General features: G+C 44.0%; 2 protein-coding genes across 7 annotated transcripts in view; one reads left to right on the top strand and one right to left on the bottom strand.

Annotated features, from left to right (window-relative positions):
• gabra5 (gamma-aminobutyric acid type A receptor subunit alpha5) overlaps window positions 1–6,243 on the bottom strand; it is a 28,316-nt gene extending 22,073 nt beyond the window's left edge. The window contains exons 1-5 of one of the 3 annotated variants that reach the window (XM_030433149.1): window positions 5,716–6,243; window positions 4,637–4,721; window positions 4,323–4,447; window positions 2,707–2,774; window positions 1,305–1,525 (exon numbers count right to left, since the gene is read on the bottom strand). In XM_030433149.1, the coding sequence (XP_030289009.1) occupies window positions 1,305–1,525; window positions 2,707–2,774; window positions 4,323–4,447; window positions 4,637–4,719 (497 nt within the window). In that variant the 5' untranslated portion in view covers window positions 4,720–4,721; window positions 5,716–6,243. The other 2 variants (XM_030433148.1, XM_030433150.1) reach the window with 2 other exon arrangements.
• The window catches only part of gabrb3 (gamma-aminobutyric acid type A receptor subunit beta3), a 52,865-nt gene that overhangs the window by 13,959 nt on the left and 18,654 nt on the right, over window positions 1–20,252 (top strand). For 2 of the 4 annotated variants that reach the window (XM_030433144.1, XM_030433146.1), the window contains exons 2-4: window positions 8,007–8,054; window positions 11,390–11,481; window positions 11,573–11,640. In XM_030433144.1, the coding sequence (XP_030289004.1) occupies window positions 8,007–8,054; window positions 11,390–11,481; window positions 11,573–11,640 (208 nt within the window). Of the gene's footprint in view, window positions 1–8,006; window positions 8,055–10,767; window positions 11,307–11,389; window positions 11,482–11,572; window positions 11,641–20,252 lie in introns of those variants that run through there. The other 2 variants (XM_030433145.1, XM_030433147.1) reach the window with 2 other exon arrangements.

Here is a 20,252-nt window from a genome sequence, read left to right as displayed (position 1 = left end):
TGAATCACCAGCTGAAACTAAAACGCAAAATTGCTGCCATCATTGTTCTTATCTCGCGCAGGTACGTATTATGTTTTAGATTCATGGGAATTCATTGTGTACTACAGACGCTCACCGCCTGGATCGAAGCCCTGCCTTTTTCCTCCAAGAGAATATTTTCATGCTAGACTAGCTGAGGCCGCTGCACGCTACTTGTTCTGTGAACAAACCGGGCGTAGGAGAGTAATGCATGCATAAAATGTTTCTCTAATAACCCTCGTTCCCAGAACACAAAAGCATTAATGGGCCGTCGTGATGCTATTTCTAATGGCTTGTGCTGTTCGCAGATGTGCTGCAGATTTGTAGCCGTTTTAAAGTCGGCGGATCGATAAGTCGTTTTGTGACATGCCCCCACGTCCATTTCCTCCGACTTCCTCTGTTATGATCTGATCTGGGAGATTTATTGCCGTGATGGGACGATGATGAGGATACAGATGGAAGTGGATGTAAATGGGATGTTTCAATATCTCTTTCTGCTGTGATGTGTTGCTCTCACAGAGCTGCATAAAGCACTAATAATGGCTGGATTAGACCGCTCTGACTGGAGAAAAGGCTAAAGTACACATATTCTTTACTAAAGTACTATAAAAGCAAAAGTACTGATTCAACTTTTCTGCTTTTCTGCCCATTCTAGTCTCCCTCTCTGTCTCTTCCTGCCTTGAAAGTTGTTGCATCATGCTACGTCTGCCGCGCGTGATATGCACAGATATCAGATAAAGTAACAAACCTGAAAATAATTCAACTTCAGTGGAGATACCTGGAAAATCTCCTCAAGAAAATGCAACCGAGAGGCACTTTACAGCAGCTCACATGACCACACATCATTTAAATCCTGGCTACAACACAAGAAACGATAACTGTGAGTGTGAGAGCATTAACAAGCAGAGTAGGTTTTGCTGTTTTCCTGTCAAAGCAAAGGTTTCTGTGATGAAGTACGGAGGAGGAGTGAAGCATCCAGTTCCCTGTGACGGAGCGCAGGGTCACAGCAAACACTCGGAGCTCCTCTGACCTCCAGTTTACAGTCCGGGACAACATGATGACGCATCAGTGCACCACTGAGACATGTGTAGTACGAGTGTGTGGGCTGCGTGAGTGCAGCAGGGGTCTTAAAAACCGATATCAAAAGAAGTTATTACAGCCTGACGGATGCTTTAATCATCCCTCCACTTCTAATTGGATTACACAACATCTCTGAGCGCCACTCGTGGAAAATAAATGTTTGGTTTTTTTTCCCGGCTGCGGTCCAAAGTGTGACTTAAGGTTACCTCATGGTGTAGAGCAGAGTCCCGTCATCCTTCAGCCGCAGCAGCTTGTTGGGTGTAGTCATATTATGCGCGATGGATTTCTTCCCGTTGAGGAAGAAGGTGTCCGGAGTCCAGATGTTACTGGCCAGGAGGTTGTTCAAGGCGAGCATCTGCATCGGGCCTTTGAAGCGAAGTCTCTCATCCTTCCAGCTCTGACGGAAGAACACGTCGATGGTGTATTCCTGCGGAGGAAGGAACGCAATTAACACATGTGGGAATTAACACACATGTTAATTGATTGGGCCCGAGAAATGCTGCAGGAGTGATGTCATAGAAAGGAAAGAAGAACAACTGATTATAAACAAGGAGCCTCGTTTAAAGAGAAGAGATCACATAGAGACAATAATCAGTAATCCACATGTTACAAACTACTTTTCAAACACAGCTTTGGTTTGTCCATGAAAAATCATGACGGCCGTTTGATACAATCAGCCAGAATACGGTGTGTCATTTTAAAGTTGCAGTACGCAGTGTTGTTGAAAAGTCATACCTGAGTGTGTGTGTTAAAATATTAATATGGTAAATCACCTTTACAAATACTACTTGGAGGAAAAAGGTCTTAAAGTATCTGATATTCAATATACTCCCAAAAAGCACAGCTAAAAGTAAATTACACACATTTAGATGTATGTATCTACTGTATATACGATGGATTAGTGCCAGTTATCAGATCTGATCCAGATATTGATTATTGTTCACATTAGCAGACTCAGTGTTTCTTTTTGCAGTCGCCAACAAAATGATTAAATTTAGTTGAAAATGTGCGACTTTGGCTCTTATGCAGGAAGTAATCTGCAAGGTAAATGGGAACTATAGCTATCAAATCAGTGTAGTGGAGTAAAAAAGTACAATATTTGCCTCAAATATGCACAAGGTGGAAGTGTTAGGTATCAGATTAAAGGAAATACTCAAGTACAACTACCTCAAAAGTAACTAGACTAAATGTACTCGGTTACATTTCATCACTGGCAGAATTTAAGGTTCTTGTTTTTATTAGTTTCCATCTAACATTATTGTTTTGTAGTCGGTCGACTACATTTTTTTTGTAGATACACTACAAATTTAACAATATTATGGAAAATGAGTGTTAGTAAAATATTTCACAGGACTTCAAACCTTCTGATCCCTTTTAGTACAAGTTAAAAATGTAACTTTAAACTAATTTTCAGTGGTTGACATAAAATAAAACGATCCCCGGGCACAAGCTTGGCAAAGTCACCACTGACTGCAAATTCAAAGACTCAACAAACTGTGACAAACAGAGATGTATCTGGCTGCGACAGGCTTCATCAGCGCTGAATGTGAATGTGACCAACGCTCACTGATATGTGAACATCGTGTGAAGGTGAAGAGAGATTCTCACCATCTCAGTGTCAGAGACCGGACCGAAGCTCGTGACAAAGATGTTGGTTTTGATCTCTGTCACCTTTTCTGCAAGAAGAGACAGAAAACATGAACCTTTACAATTCATTCATACGTTCAACATCATTTATTCTATAGAGGAAGATGCAACGTAGGTTTTGGTGTCTGCAACATTACTGAAATCATGAGAATAAAGCAGATCAAATGGAAAATCAGTCGATGGAAAGAAACACCAAAATCAATATTCTTGTGGTGTCAGTCTGTACATCTTAATTTAAAGGAGATATATTGTGTTTTTTTCGTTTTTATTCTTTCCTTCAGTGTTTTACATCAGTTTGTGTGCTTGAAAGTGTCTTAAAGTTAAAAAACACAAAGTCTGCAACAACAGAAGCTCCTCTCTCCCACAGAAAACACTGCTCCTGAAACACCTCATCAGTAGCCCCGCCTTTAATTCCTGTGACGTGGTGACATCACACTACATCACCATGTCACACATTAGCGTAATTTATGCCTGTATTCACAGTAGAAGTGAAGCTTACTGGATGGTGTAAACACGACAGACTCGACCGGAGACACGATGGGCGGAGCTGACTCAGGCGTGTGTGAGCTGACCAATCAGAGCAGACTGGGTGTTCGTGGGGGGGCTTAAAGAGACGGGAGCTAAAAAAGAGCTGCAGCACTGAACTGTGTGAGATAACTGATGTGTGTCTGAGCTTTAAAGCTTGTAAACATATTCTACTAGTGATAAAAATAGAATTAAAAACAAGGAAACGAGCAGAATATGTCTGTTAAGTTCTACGTTAAAGTTTGACTATGTAAAATTCCAGGTTGTCTTTCAAAGGAGAAGAAGAGTTGGATTAAAAAGAGTTTATTTGATTATACTCAATATGTTAAGAACAGAGTGGAAATTTAAACTACATAACCAAACTTAGTGATTAAACTAATGATGATAGCTACTTAGAACGAATCCTAACTCTACTGCATCTTGTATTTTTTATTCACTGATAAATGCAGCACAGCTCTCCTGAACACCCTGAGGTTATCGGAGCAGCTCAAACACCTACAGGACCGGAGCAATACAGTCAGAGTGACGGCTGCACGACATTTATACTTTAACAGGGCCGAGACGAGATCAGACCTTTTCTCTACTTATTGTATCTTTTCATTTCTGCTCCATAATGAAAACTTTTCAGCCGTCGCCTTCTTCTTTCTCCCTGAGAACAAAGGAGCTGCTGTTTTAATGTCTTTTTCCTCAAGGTCACACAGACACACACCGCTCCAGCTATGTGTCCACAGTGCCATTAAATCACACTCGGAGGAGGTGTAAACATCCGATTGTGTCTCTCTGCCGTCGACTTCATGGATACAGACACATCCCCCTGTCTGGGTTCAGCAGAAGACAGATGTTGCAGTGCAGAGCATTGTTCTCTTGCAATCTGTCCTGCAGAGCTATCGATGCAGAGGCTCTTTCATCTAAATCCAAAAGTACAGAGACACCCCCCTCGAGGTTCCCTCTCATAGGGACATAATCAGTTCTCACTCAGCATATGCGAGACTGTTTTAATTACCAGAGAGTCACAGGTGTTGAGTTTTGAATGTCCGCCAGGGATGCCTTACCTCCCAGCCCAGGGCGGAGTCTGTTGTCATAGCCGTCGAGCAGTCCGTCCAGGATGCGCGTGAAGATGGTGATGTTGTCGTTTAATTCGGCCTCTTTGGGCGTTCCAGTCACATCCTGGGAGAGGCTGAGTGGGAAAAGCATTTTCACACAACGACTTCAAAACGCAAAAGACGGAATTCTTAAAAATCTGAGCTTTTGATAAGTGGAATTAAATCCAAATCACTCGAGCAAATATTAAAAAGAAGCCACGTTTATTTTACTACAAAGGTGAATTACTCAAAATAATAAAGAGAAACGGGAGTCAGTTCCTCACCTCAGACGGCAGGTGATGCTCACAAGCAAGACACAGACCCACAGACGTTTCATTGCAAGGCTGTAGCACATTCCATCGCCCATTCCTGAAACGACACAGCCTCGCTCCATCAGAACTACAAAAACTGTTGACGGAGGGCTTCTGTCACAAATGAAAAACGGCATTAACAGAATCATTCACTGTTTCGCCTCCCTCGTCCGAGCGGTTTCACAGTGGAAAGCTAAAAACTAAAAAATATCAAATAATGCGTTGACTCTCATTATGTAAAGGCACAGCGTTGTAGAGAGATCTGACGGATCTTTATCAGGTGCACAAATGTTCTCGCAAACTACATCCTGGAGGCGAACGCACACCGATGAGCTGACAGTGTCACAACACCCAATGCAGCAATCTCCCTGAACAGGTACGGGACAAACATCTGGACGACCTGCAGATGTTGACTGAGATGATGATGATGATGATGATGATGATGGTGCAAAGTTCCTCTTTTCCTGGACGCTGCAGCCTCTTTGCTGTGAATCTCCCTAAAATCAGTGCTGTCTAGAAGTTGATGACTTCTGACAGGCTGAGCTGGGCTGCAGTCCTCCACCGCTGGATTACCTGCTGGTCAGAGGTGTGAAGGTGTGAAATGCCTCTACACGCGCCATTCCACCTCCAACAAACCCCGCAATACTCCCGCCTGCACCTCCTGCACCTCCTGCAGCTGGACAGAGACCCCCTCGGTGTGGCTGTGAGTGTGCGCACCCAGCCTGCACCGCATCCCTCCTTCATTCACGACTCACTCATCCACCAGCACCAGCAGCACCAGCAGCACCACCACCAGCAGACCGATCTCCCTCCGAGGCAGGACCGAGAAGTGTGACTGCTGAAAACACCCCCCCCTCCCTCCCTCCCACCTCCTCCTCTTCCTCTTCTTCTTCTTCTTCTTGCATCCACAGATCCTGTTCTCCTCCCGTACCCACACATCCCCACTTACATCTCGTACTGTACCGCCGGCCTGTGCTGCACAGCCGCGCCGGTGGGGACGCAGAGACGCAGTTGCCAAAAAAAACAAAACAAAAATAAAACACAGCCCCTACCACACAAGACGATGCGCAGTCAAACTTCTCCTCCACGCAGATCGCAGCGTTCAGTATCTGGCATCAATTGTGCGGAGCGTCTCCTCCATCCGAGCACCGAGAGGGGGAGGAAGAGGGGAAGAGGGGGGGGGGGGGAGAGAGAGAGGGAGGAAAGATGTGGACTAATTTCAGTCTGTCAGCGAGGTTTTTTTTTTTTCTTTTCGCCTCCCCCCCTCCTCCTCCTCCTCCAGAGCGATTAAAAGGCTGGCAGCGAAGAAATAAAGGCTCCCCAACACTTCTGCTGACTGACCATCCTTTTTTTTTTTTTTAGTTTGGTCTCCGAGGAGCCGCCGGCGCAGAACCAGCAGCGAGCGCTGCACAAAATCCAGCAGTGGTTCCGGAGGCGGAGCGCACGATGCAAATCAGACTTTAAATAATCCTAAATACAATAAATACAAAGAAGAGCCGAGGCGAGTGAGTGTGTGTGAGCAGTGCGGACAGAGAAGCAGGAGGATGTACGGGCAGTGTGGTGGAGGAGGAGGAGGAGGAGGAGGAGATGGTGGAGACAGATAGGGGAGGGAGGGGGTGAGAGAGAGAGAGAGGGAGAGAGGGAGGGAGGAATGAATAGGAGGATGTATCAGTAGTAGCAGTTACAACCATGAGAGGGATCTCCACAACTACACAAACCAGCCAAAGCTCCAATCTGGTGATTAATCAGGAAACTGCAGCAAACACAAAATATCCAGAAACAAACACTCAGGACGGGTTCGTCACATCAGGGTTCTGGTGGCACACTGTGATCCGGTGTAAACTCACCCGACAGGAACACAATCAGAGCCTGATCCACGTATCAGGTGGTGATATCTTCCACAGCCCGGACAATAGTTGATTTTGGGGACCGATATCGGGAAGAAACAGATTCTGATATCCGTATATGAGTCGATACACACACGTTTTTTTTGCAATGATCCCTCAAATTCTGGTTATCAAAGGAGCGCCCCTAGAATGTCTTTATCGTGGGGGCCAAGATCTTGGCGAAGTGGCATTTATTATTGATTTACTGTAAATAAAAAGTAGCTTATGTTGGATAGCAGAAGCATATTGTGCATCTCACCAGGGGAGGGGGAACACTGGCAACAGGGGTGGCCACTAATTGTATCGGGGGGTCCATGGCCTGTTAGGAGCCACACTGACTTCCCTGGAGACTTCACGTCTTTTCTGCATCATAATCTCGCAAAAAAAAGTTTTCATATCTGATACGTCGATGCCGATATATCTGTGATGTGTCAATACCAGCCAATCAATGTATCCGTCGGGCTGCTCTCTTCATGGATCATGTCGCGGCTTATTTAATTCATAAATAGTCCGCTGAGAGGCAAAGCAGGCTCCTTACTGTGACTCGCTGAATGGAATAAAACATAGTCCAGTTCCAGACGTGTTTGTTGATTTTATTAACAAAAGTTATGGTCAAAGTTAAGTGGAAATTACAGTCAAAGAAAAAAATCTAGGGGCCTCACTCAACCTTCTTTGTCTACTAGAAGACCTGCCAATGAACTGTGCAGGTGAAATAATGCGCATGTGCGTGATTTATCCTTCAGTACAGTAAATAATTCTGTTGGGACCGGTTTTGTCTCGGCGAGCTCGACCTGCCTGAGCTGTGTTTGTTACGTGACGTGACGTCAGCCCCGAGCTGAAAACTGAACTCTTCATCTTAACTGCATTACATCGGTCCATTTTCCAGTAACAGTCATTGAAACATGCTGAAAAAAAACTCTTGTATTAATTTAACATCGCAACTGGATACGGTTATTTCCAGATAAGCTGATTTTAGGTGTCGAGAGTCGGTACTGAGAAAAGAGACATCGGTGAATCACCAGCGTCGGGTTTCCCTTCTGTGAATCGACTTTATAGAGACTCTATTTCCTCACCTTTGATGGTGCAGTCTATTGTAGTAGCTCTGACTTAAATGGGCCACAAACCTGGGAGAAAAAAAAAAACAGAGTCCTGATTTTTGTGGTTAATGGTCCAGATTGCAGGAGGAGACAATATGTCACACCCGTCTGCCTGCAGCACAAAATAGAGCTCTACATTTCATCATCCTGCGTTTATCTCCACCGCGATTAGGGTCAACTCTCCTCACACGGAGTCAGTTCTGAGCTGGATTTCTTTTTTTTTAAGTTTAGAAGATAAGACCAGCTAGTTTGTGAGTTGTGACTGTGAAAAAGCCTCTTGACAGCGTGGATCAGAACTGGATTCAGGCAGCGTCGGCGCAAAACTAACAGTTAATCCTCCTTCTTCTTTTTTATTTACAGGAATGCTGTCGATGGGAACAAGAAGCTGTTCGCCATCTACGACACGAGGTAAGAATCACTCTCTAAAGAAGTTCTGTGTGACGTTCTGAAGTGGAGCGTTAATTTAGAAATGCAGAGAGCGAGCTGCTTCCACCTCTTGAAGAAACGGAAGGTGTTGGGAAGAGTCCAGTTCCGGCTCGCTCTCACTCCCCGCAGTAATATTGAACTTCTTCCACTCCACAAAATACTGTAGCAAACAGGGGGAAAAAAAGCGCTGAGAGAGAACGTCTACAGAAAGCATCTGGGAAATCTTTACATGAATAACTTAAAATGAGAGTTTTACACACCAGATCCAAACGCTCTTTGCTGCCAAGAATCAAGAATAAACTCTCAAAGTTATCGGGATTAAAGTGAAGCAGCTGTGTAGACAACAAGAGACTCATGTGGAGATGTTTACCAAAATAAGAATTCATTTATATCTTTACTATAAGCCCTGTATGTGTCCCAGTCTGCAGATCTTTGCCGTTGTTCAACCCCTGAAAACATTTGAATATTAGTAGTATAGTCAGATGATTTCTCCATCTAAAGCCTTTCAAACTTCTGGACCCTATGGGCCCGTCACTGCAGGGTTAATTATTCCAGTATGTTTGTGGGCCCTCCTCACTTGAGGGCCTGGTATATAATCCCCTTAATCATCCTCCAGAGCAGCTCCAGTGTCTCTGGGTTTGCTGTGCATAGCGGACAGGCAGGATGTCTGCAGCTCTGACAGCAGAACAGGTCGGTGTGTTTACCTGGAAAACTACAGCTCGCAATCCACTTTATCAGCTCTGTCGCTGAAAAAACAGAAGCCACCCATTAACACCTGGCAACCAACTGAACATACTGTTAGGAAATGGCATGATAGCTAACTAATCCTTAGCCCTTTTTTCGGCCTGTCTTTCTAAAACGGAGGCGTAATATTCCTCCTTTTCCACAAGCATGTGACGTGACGTGAAGCTCGAAGTTGGGCTGTGAACAATGACAAGGAATTTGACTTCAAAATAAGAGCTTTACATTGCACCCCATTGGAGTTGAGAACTGGGTTCTCAGCGGGGGGCTTTTAATTTGAAAGTAGCGACCGTTCTTAGCTCGCCGACACAACAACAAGCTAACACAACCAGCTACAGAGACCGAGGAGACGCTAGCATCTCCTGGATCTCAGCGGCTGTCCAGTTGCTCATCTTAATGTCCGCGGATGAAGTGTTGGACTGACTGCTGTGATCAGCTGTTTCTTGGTTTTAAAACTCCCCGGCTGTGGGTCGCACAGCAGTGCAGGTCATTGACACCTCCGCCCACCTCAGGCAGAGGCCGGCACATTGCCACCTCGTTTCTAGATAGCAGGCGAGGCGGAAATAAGTGTACCCTCCGAGGTGGAAAATCGGTGGACAAAAACAGACCCCCAATTTGCCGGCCTCTGTCTAAAACTACAGACCGAGCCGCCAAGAGGACGGGAAAATTGGCAGCTTGGTGCCCTGTCTAAAAATGGGTCTTGTCTCATGTGTGGTGAAAAGAGTAAATGCACCCTGTTCTAAAAATGATGTCAAATATTGCATTAAAAACAAAACAAAACAGTAGATTTAAAATTCAAAATTCAATTCAGAATTTGAACTCGACCACTTTTATCGCCTTATCCCGTCAAAAAACTTGTTGAGTGTCACTGACGTCACATCGTAATTTACAAATGTGCCAGAAACAGTTGTAACAAAAGAGAAATCAACAATAAACCCATTATGAAAGAAGCGTCTGTAAAACGGTGGTTAAATTCATTTGGAGCGTCACAACCCCCGAGACATGACTCGTTTCACCGTCATTACTGGAGCCATTCGGTCCAATAACACTTGGAAAGTCCAGAAGAACCGCACGATTGAATTATTTTATCCCCAAAACCAGAAGTTAGCCGGCTCGGTCATGGATGGGTCAAGTCGAGCTTTTTTGGTTTTAAAACAAGACTGAGGAGCTTTCATAGGAGTGGACAAGGCTCCACCTCCAACACTGTATCCAGTAATAAAACATCCTCAGATAGACGGCGTCCTAAACTCCTTACTTATTTGCGCGCCACCTCTGGATGCCGAAAACATGCAATAACTTAGCAGGGCGTTCATCCAGGTCTTTTCATCTACTGAGAAAAAGTAAGGCAACTTTTTGCATCATTTTATTACGTAGCTCAAACAAGAGTTGTCTTTGTATGTACAACATTAATTTTGCAAGTCCTTGTAACTTACTTTTGCAAGTGAAGTCAACTCAACTCAAGTTTGAGTTGCCTTTGTTTGCAAAAGCAAGTTGACTTTACTCGCAAAATTAATGTATAAAAACAAAGACTTCTCTTGTTTGATCTATGGGATAAAATGATGCAAAAAGTTGCCTTACTTTTTTTAAGTAGATCAAGCCCCGTATTCTTATCAGTGTACGTTTAGATCAGCGCCGAGCCGAGGTGATAAAAAACCCGGTTCTACTGCGGAGGCAACTGACCCGGGTGTAAATGCAGCATGGACACATTCCCATTACACACAAAACCAGATCTTGGCAGGTCTAAGTTGGATATCTGACCAGTGGAAAAGTCATAGTGCTCATAGTCTCGCTTCTGGTTGCATGAAGGCTTTTTTCTCAGATTTACTGACCGGGACCTGAACTACTCACAGATGTAATGTAATATAAAGTAATGTAACTGAGACTGAGCATCACAGACAACCAGAGGCTGTGACGTTACACACACACACACACACGCGCGCGCGCCACTGCCTGTCCACATAAATGAACTCCTGCCCTGTGGAGCATCAGTCAGTCAGGTGACCAGAGTCAGACTGTAAACTCCCGGTGAAGGTTTGTTTTCAGCCCGGGGGACAGTTAACGGACAACTAACGGACAGTTAACGGACAACTAACGGACAATTAACGGATAATTAACGGACTTGTGGAAGCGCGTTGACGGATATCTGTCGGGAACTTCGCGGTGTGACTGTGCGTTAAACCCGGCGGAGGAGCTGGACCCCGCCGCCCGGAGCAGGAGGAGGAGGAGGAGCAGCAGGAGGATGATGGAGGTGAGGAGCAGCCTCAGCGCCTCCGCCTCCGTGCAGCGTGTGAACAGAGGTGGACGCCATGTGGAGGAAGTCTCACCTGATGTAACGAGGCGCGCCGCGGCGGCTCCGTTCAGTCGTTAGTCGTCAGCGCCGCACTGTTGAACGCGTCCACCGCACGCAGAGGGGATGCGGGGGCCGCGGGGAGCGGGGCTCGTTGATACCCTGTCACTGCCGCTGGTCGTGGCCGTGATGTGCTGCGCCCAGAGGTGAGCCGGTCCTGAGGAGGGACAAGGTGATGGCGTCCGTCCTCTGGAAAGTGTCTTCATGCTCGTTGTCTTGTGTCTTTCAGCGTCAACGAGCCGGGGAACATGTCGTACGTGAAGGAGACCGTGGACAAACTGTTGAAGGGGTATGATATCCGTCTCCGGCCGGACTTTGGAGGTATGTTGTTTGTTTGTTAAATCGGTGTGTTTCACTCTAAAGCGTCCCCGAAGTGTTTCTTGTGTTAACTTTGTTCTGTGTGTGTTTAAAGGCGCACCGGTGGCTGTCGGCATGAGTATAGACGTGGCGAGCATAGACATGGTGTCAGAAGTCAACATGGTGAGTTGTGTTTAAGTCCTCTGTCAGTGTTTGAGTCATGTGTGACGTTACTGGACTGTTTCTTACCATTAAAGGGTCATTGTGTAAGTTTTCAGATAAAATGCAAACTCAGAATTTCATTATTTATCATGATATTAATGAGGTAATAAAACAAACTCAGAAATATAACTGAATAAATAAGCAGAAAGGTCCCAGAACGCTGACTGATGCTAGAGAAGGTGGCAGGGTCCGCCACATATAAACAAAGTAAATCAATGTTATTTATAGAGACCAAAATCACAATCACATCGTCTTAGTTTACAAATTGTACAAAAGTAAAAACTGTATAAATCGTAAGTCGTCTTTTAAGGCCAATTTGTTTATTCAATCTTGGAAACAAAGACAGTTTGTTAATTTCGTCCCTAAATCTACGTACTGCACCTTTAATTCACAAAAAGTGTCATCTTCTACGAAAAGATTAATTAGATTCACTCATTGACAAACTGTTATACATTGAAATTACTATATTAATCATTTGCCAATGCTTTATAAACCAGTTATAGTCTTATGAAGCAGCAGGTTCGGGTTGCCAGATTGATAAAGAAATCCCCTTCACTGGTATTTCACAATCTTATTTTGTAAATGTTGGTGATAAATTAATAAATCATAAGTTTCTCACTTCTTCATAACACGTCAAGTTATTTTACATCTCCCGCAATAATCCACCCAGTCAGCAGCTGTGATATATGTGAATATGTTGTTACTGATAAATGCCTTTAGCTCCAACTAACTTGGCAACCCTGAGCTGTCCCTATTAATAGCCTCTCAGTGATCTGTTAATTATTGGTAAATGACTCATTGGCCATGAATAAAGCCATTAGTTACGACCTTTTACGACTGCTGCCTTGTCTAAAAGTGAGAACCAACCCAGGTATCGAAATTAATTTTCACAACCTGGCAACCAATTCATAAAGCTAATTGAATCATCAACCGTAAAAGAATCCACGAGTTGATACGTACAAACACTTCATAAACAGACGAGTTATTAAAAAGCGGTTTTTAAAATCTAGAACAACATTGTCAACAAAGAATAATCTGCACAACATCCTGAACCGCTGCGGTCCAGTTTGTGAGCAGAAAGCGGTTTTACGGAGGCTCGGCTGTGATGCCGAGAGTGGTTTGGTCATCTGCTGGATCAGATTACGGCTCGTTGTGTTGGTTTCACATCCTGGTTCACTGGCTGGGCGACGGCAGCAGATGCCCTAATGGTCCTGTTAGAAGATGAGGTCAGTAAGTTCTGCTGCCGTGTCGTCTCCTCTCGAATATGAAAAAACAAAACGAGCCTTCAGGTGTGTGTGTGTGTGTCTGTGTGTCTGTGTGTGTGTGTGTGTGTGTGTCTGTGTGTCTGTGTGTGTGTGTGTGCGCTCCACGGTTTAAATGCCTGTATGCCATCTATCATTGGCCTGAACTGCTGACGGGGCTTGATGCCCTGCCACATGCTACCATGAGGAAGTAGCCGCTGACATGCTGTCCTGACAACTATGTGTGATGAAATGTACCCGCGGTGCATCTTAATGCCTCTCCACGCGGCAGCAGAGCGAGGGCGCCTCGTGAGAACCGCGGAGACGCTCAACACTCACCGCCACTGACAGCCCGAGAGTCATGATCTGTAATCGGGTTAATGAAGTTTGTCGTGTTCAACAGTGCGGCTGTAAGAAGAAAATACAGAACGTGTTTGTTGTCAGAGGTAAAAAAGAGGTCTGTTTTGTTGAGATCCTCCATGAATATATAAAAAACATGATATAACATATATAAAGATAATTTGAAAGTAAGTTAGTAAAATGAATGAACACAGCAGAGGTTTCCAAAGCTCGGCTCCCCGGGGTGCAGCCAAGAGTTGAAGGGGGGATGCAGACGGATCGACATAAATCTCCTCGAGGCACTTTACGTCAAAATCTTTACTCCTTTCTGAAGTCATACGTCAGTCAAATCTGAGCACAGACATGATACACGTACGTTTTAGATTCTCACGCATCCTGATATCACGATCTCCAGTGTCAGTTGCAGATAAACGTCTGTGAAAATCTCCTTTTATCTGCAGAACCTGCCTGAGAATCATCACATTTTTAAGTTTCCTTCATTACCAAAGTGATCCAGTGATGGCTGTCTGTACGACAATGGGCACTCAGCAAACGGGAAACTGATAACAGCTAATTCAGCACACTTGATGGTACCAATTAGGCAATTAGCGGCGCAGCGTCAGACTCGGAAACCTCTGGAATACACCCGCAGCATCGCTGTTCTTAATGCTGGTGATTAATAATTCACCAACCTCATAATCTGTGCAACTTTTATTGTGAAAGCACAGAGTTTTATTTTTATTTCTTAATATAAACCTTTGATTCCAAGTAAATAGAGATGTGCGTATAATTTGTTTCAATCTCACCAAGCTTTGAAAATCTATAATCCGTTAAATAAGCCTCAGCACTTAATGGACCCAAACCTAATTTCCCTGGAAGAAACCACACCCGCTTTTAACTTGAGAGTTGCCGTCTGCATAGCTCCGCTCTGTGAAAGCATTTCCAGTGGCTATCCGATCAGACGCTCTGTGTTAATGGTTGGAGGCGTGCAGATGGGACAGAGGAAGGATTCATCTCCTTCTCCCTGCTGGAGGAAGTGAACACATCCACAAATTGCACACCACCACCGGCACCCATGAATGTGTTAAAAAAAAAAAAAGAATGATTCACACATGATACAGATGACAGAACTGTCCACGAGGCATGATGTGGAGAATACAGTGTGGACCTGCTGCGGTCCTGAACAGCCTGACTTCTGCCTCCGTTCTGATCCGGTTTCCTGTCCAGAGGGCGCTGACATTTGTAGCTTCTACTCACATTTTGCTCACTGGAGCGTCTCAAGGCTTCAACTGAACCAGTGTGTTCGGGAAGAAACACAAGAATAGAGCTTAAAGAGACAGACACTTAAAGTAATGTTTGTTTTTTTAACATGAACGAAGTAGACGCCGAAAATAAAAATATGAACCTGAAAATGAGCAGAGCAGATACAGGACCCTAAAATTTGTAATTGTACATAAGTAAGTGTTAAATTCAAGTTAGTTCAGAGTTTCATAGAATTTCTCTTTGATGAACCTTTTTAGACCCGGTGTGATGATGTTTAAGTGAAGCTCGCGTCGTCACATCTCCTTCATATTGTCATCTGCAGCTGTAGCCTGCTTTATCCAAATACTAAAGGTCCTGATTCAAAAGTATCACGCTTATAAAAGTTTCATTGGGCATAGATGTTCAGTGTTAGTCATCACAAATTAAAGTATCACCTGTGTTATTATATAACGCAGGTTAAAGGAGAACTTCGGTCGATTTAAACATGCAGCTTCATTGCTCAAGCTACCCTTGACTTGCCAGTACCGAAGACGCGAACACATTTGTTCCAGCCATTACAGAGCTCCGTGAACGGAGATGTAGCATTGAACGCTAACAGCATGGGGTCAGAACTTTACACTGTGTTTTAAGCGTCTTAACATGCTCCACATCTCACACCAAAAGTTATGCAACATCAGCAGACACCTTAGCACACAGCACTGTAGCGTGTATGACTCAAAATGAATAAAAAGGTAGTTAAAATAGTGTGTTTGTGCAAGGAGCTACTTACCTGTTTGTTGACATCCGTGTGTTCCGGTAGCTAGACCAAACTAGCATATCCATCGAGTGTGCACTTAACAGGTGTTAAGTTAACACTTAACTTAACACTTAACTATTGTAAGGCTCATGGCTCATGACAGGCTGTAACATGGACATGTACATTATGAACATAAACACGAAAATGCTGGAATACGTTTCCGTCTCCGCCAGTGAGGGAGTAAGCGCACGCTCAACGGATTGACTAGTTTGGTCTAGCTACCGGAACACACGGATGTCAACAAACAGGTAAGTAGCTGCTTGCACAAACACACTGTTTTAACTACTTTTTTATTCAGTTTGAGTCATACACCCTACAGTGCTGTGTGCTAAGATGTCTGCTGATGTTGCATAACATTCGGTGTGAGGTGTGGAGCATGTTAAGACGCTTAAAACACAGTGTAAAGTTCTGACCCCAAGTTGTTAGCTGTCAATGCTAAGTCTTCGTTCACGGAGCTCTGTAATGGCTGGACCAAATGTGTTCACGTCTTCGGTACTGGCAAGTCAAGGGTAGCGCGAGCAATGAAGCTGCATGTTTAAATCGACCGAAGTTCTCCTTTAACCACTTATAAGACCTCACAGCGTTGGTCAGATGTCATAATGATCTGTGACAAGCTTTTACATTTCACATCCTCAGAACTGCCATGAAACACATTTCATAACATCATAACACGCATTTTTAAGTCTTTATGTATATAATCCTTCATAAATCTTGCAGTCAGTTATTCACGTAGAATACTCCCTCATTTTCAAATACTGAAAGAATTTCATTCTGAAAAAGAAAATAAGCAAAACATTCATATTTGAAGCTATTAAGAGACTTTGACAGGCCCATACAAGTAAGTGGGACAAAAATGTAGTTTACCATGAAGCCATCACACATGATCAAAAGGGACCCAAACACAGTATACAGTTTTAATCGCAGCCAAAGCTGTAGTCCATAAAATCCAAAACAAAAGGCAGGTGATCAAGGTTAGCAACAACACAGGAGTAATCCACAAGCTGAACTACACTGAGTGCAAACCGAAACACAAAGAACAAACCGGTGTAACGCGAGGACTCAGGCAGCAGAAGCAGATAAAACCCGACAGGGAGACGAGACCGGGGAACAGACGAGAAACACGGGAGACACGGGAAACAAAACAGGACTGATGTGAGGGAAACAGACGACAAAGAGAGAGAGAGGGAACGACACCAACTGAAACACACAAGGGAGGGAAGACTGGTGAGACACAGGTGAAACTAACAGGGCACTCAGAAAGGTGTGGAGAAGCACAAGAACAGCAGGAAGTTAAAAGTGAAACATGACACCCAAAATGAAATCACTAAACCAAAAACCCAAAACCATGACGGAAGCTCTGAAAATACTTGAGGATGATGTCATCATTCACCTCTGGTTCACTTCACCTGTAGCAGCTCAGCTTCACTCGTCATTCATGTTGTTTCTTACAGCTTTAAAACTCTGATCCTTTATCTTCTTATTGCCTTCTTCGTGGCTCTGAACACTTCTAACCTCGCTTCTAAAACACTTATTAATTTTATTTTTTTTCTTTCCCTCACAAAGCCAGACTTTCTCTCACAAACTCAGTTTTCATAAGCTTCAAGTCTGATGTGACTCTTCTGAACTTATTATCGTGCTTTTTTATTTTTGCTTTCGATGGAATAGATGAAAACGTGACGCGTCCAGAGCAGCTGCCGTGCCGTCGTAGTTTGAACTCTGAAGCGAACACAAATGCCAGCGCGGTGAGTGGCGTGTCCAGTGTGATGAGTGGCGCGTCCAGTGTGATGAGTGGCGTATCCAGCGTCCACTCAGATCACTGAAGGCGTCACGGTGACGTCTGACTGAAGATGAGAGCTGTCACTCATCTGTTGAAGCGCTCGATTGAAAAGACATCCGTCCTGTGCGAAAAGCTGAGGCCTCACGGTACCACGCTGTGAGGAGCCACCACTCCGGGCAGACGTTGAGAAAAAAATAAATAAAAAAGACGGAACACGATTTATTCTGGGTACATGTAAAACCAATTATGTGTAAGTTTGTTTGTATATTTGTAAATCTAAACTCCTTAAACATCACCGTCAGCCTCACTGACGTGTCTCCTGGCCAAAGTTGCTGATTGGTTGCTTGCCAGGTATATCTGTGTGTGTGTGCATATGTGCAGGGTCCTGTGTGTGTGTGTGTGTGTGTGTGTGTATGGTGTTCTTTGCAGTAACCTTTAATCTGGTAATAGGATCCGAGCCTACATTTAGTAAATCGGTGTCAGTTGTCGGTGCTCAGTTTAGAGTTGTGCTTAAAGAGGAAACAGATTAGATCTGCAGTTCAGTTCAGGTCCTGTCTCTTTTCATACGCTTCAACAGGCTCCTGGTCGTCGTGTGACTCTCTTCACACGTGGTCCAGAGCAGCAGGAGAACTGTGTGTCCATTACTTCTCTGCAGTCCAGTCACACTCTTCACAGGCCCGCCGTGATTATTGAGTGTCGATCGATGTTTCTTGGATCGCAGCCGTTACCCCGCGCTCTTATTTTGAAATGTGACATTATCTCAGGCTGCTTCAGCGTCGGTGAAACGTCTTCGAAATTAAACAAATCAAAATTTACCAGGCTGATGTTCAGACCTTGAAGAAACCTGTGATTGTGGTCCGTGCTGCAGCGTCTGCTGACCCGACACACAGGCAGGGTGTGAAGTGGTGACAGGAGGAGCAGAGAGGAGAGAAGTTGGCTCAAGATCAAGTTCATCTCACTGACTTTTTAGCTGGATGCTTTATTCGATGTGATACACCGCTCTGTTCCAAATACGTCCCAGTGAACCAGATTATTCTTTACTTGGATGAAGTTTTCTCCCGTTGGGCGGGACTTTATCAAAAGTTGTTTAAAAGCAGAACCAAAGATACTTTTGGGCGATTTTTCCAGAACAACACCTTGACGTCCCGTAACTGGTCTGTAGCTTTCACTCATCCGTATACGTAAACGTGACGTTCAACCTGTCGAACCATTAAATGATATTTGTGATTTATTTATATTTTTAAACTTTATTTTACAAGATATATTCCTGTTGAGATTCAGAATCGCTTTTACAGGGAAGTCCTGACCGAGACAGAAGCATAACAAGTTTCACATAAAAGAGTGAACAACAGATTCAAAACAAACATCATGAAATATCACATAAAAGTAAACAAAGAAGCAGCAAATAACATCAAAACAAAGAATTTTCTCGACATTACTTGCCTGGCTCGTTGTTTGCATGCAGACTTTACTGAATGCTAAGCTAAGCTAACCAGCTGTTTCACCACCAAATTAAAGTTCTCATCACTCACCTGCCGACATACAGTCTGCACAATATATCTGCAAGAAACCAATATCGTCCGATCTGTCATACTGTGGGTTTATTGGTCGAGCTGTATTGTTGATATAGTTTTTGTTTGTTTGTGTGTAACTGGGGCAGCTGTAAAGTAGCTCATTACGGATTGTTTACGTATTTTTTTATTTGAAAGTACTTCTTTTGTAGGATATCATATTTTCAATATGATAATAATGAATGCGGTGGCCATGAGGGTCAAAACACAACATTTCACCAAACCCGCTGACGCTTAATGTTGCTCTGATTTGTTCTGTTTTCTGAAACGTTTTTCTAAATGTCTTGTTTTCCCGAGTGTTTCACCTTCCAAAATGTCACGTTTTCTGAAATGTTACATGTTTAGAAATGTTGCGTTTTCTACCCAAATTTTGTTGGTTTTCCAAAAAGTTTTTGTTTTTTGAGCCTCAGTGCCATCGCATATAATGAAACAGTGAAGCGCAAAACCAAATGAACAGAGTTTCACTTGTGTTTCTCACGCCTGATTTCGAGGTGTTCCCAGTAGTAAATGAATGTAAAGGACGATGACGGAGGCTCAGTCACACTCCTTATTCAGACCAAAGCAGCACTTCTTCCTCAGAGAACCGGAGGAGATAAAGGTGTTTTGCGTGTGATTTCAAACAGTCACACAAGGTATTGGCCCGTCACAGTGTGTGTGTGTGGGCGAGCTGCAGAGCCTGTTGTCTAGGAAATGAGATTATTAATATATTCCTGTCTTTACTCACTCCTCTCCTTTTTATTTTTAGCTTGTAAATTAAGATGGCTCCGTGTCCTCTTCTATTCTGTTGTTATTTTAAAACTCCAACTCGACCAGACGTTCATGTTACACAACACAAGCGCGCTCTGGGAACAGAATGCAATGCGTGTGTGTGTGTGTGTGTGTTTGTTTATTAGGTCTCGCTCCATCAGATGCGAGTCTCTTCACTTTTTTTCGAGAAAGCACCTGTCCAGGAACATAAAGCACCTTAAAGTGTAAAGCAGATCCTCCCAGCGGTGTTGTTACACATTTATTCTGCAGCCGCGGTGTGACTGAGTCAGCTGGAAGACGGATCCATCATGTGCTAAAACACCCATCCACGCTGACACTTTAACATCATCCACCTTCTGCCCCGAGGAAGTGTTACCCTTAAAAAACTCATACTACAGATGTTCTCCCCCAGATTTATATTGAAGGGCCTGGTTAATAAGTCAGCCACCGAACACACTTAAACAGCCTCGGGCTCCAGATACCCACAAAGTAAAGTAAGGAGAAACTCAGCTGGAAATACCTGGTGTGCTCAATACACAACGTGCTGAGTTTTCATCTGCGCTGGAACAGTGCTGCATTTCTTTCATTACACGATAACGTAAACCCCTCTGTGCAGCAGCATCGGCCTGCTCGTCACTCTAACGGAGTGCTTAAAATAAAAATGGAAGTTCGAGTGCTTCCATTGAGTCAATACGCCTGAATCAGGCGACGCTAATTGTGGCTGAAGAACTTTTTGATTCATGCCATCAGCCGCATTGCAACTCGCGGAAATGCAGACACTGAAATGTCCCATCAAGTCATACAATTGCAGCCTGGTTGTTGGGCATCAGAAATGTTTT

This window comes from Sparus aurata, chromosome 11 (assembly GCF_900880675.1).
Source record: "Sparus aurata chromosome 11, fSpaAur1.1, whole genome shotgun sequence".
Lineage (NCBI taxonomy): Eukaryota > Metazoa > Chordata > Actinopteri > Spariformes > Sparidae > Sparus > Sparus aurata.
This window is presented reverse-complemented; position numbering and strand designations above follow the sequence as displayed.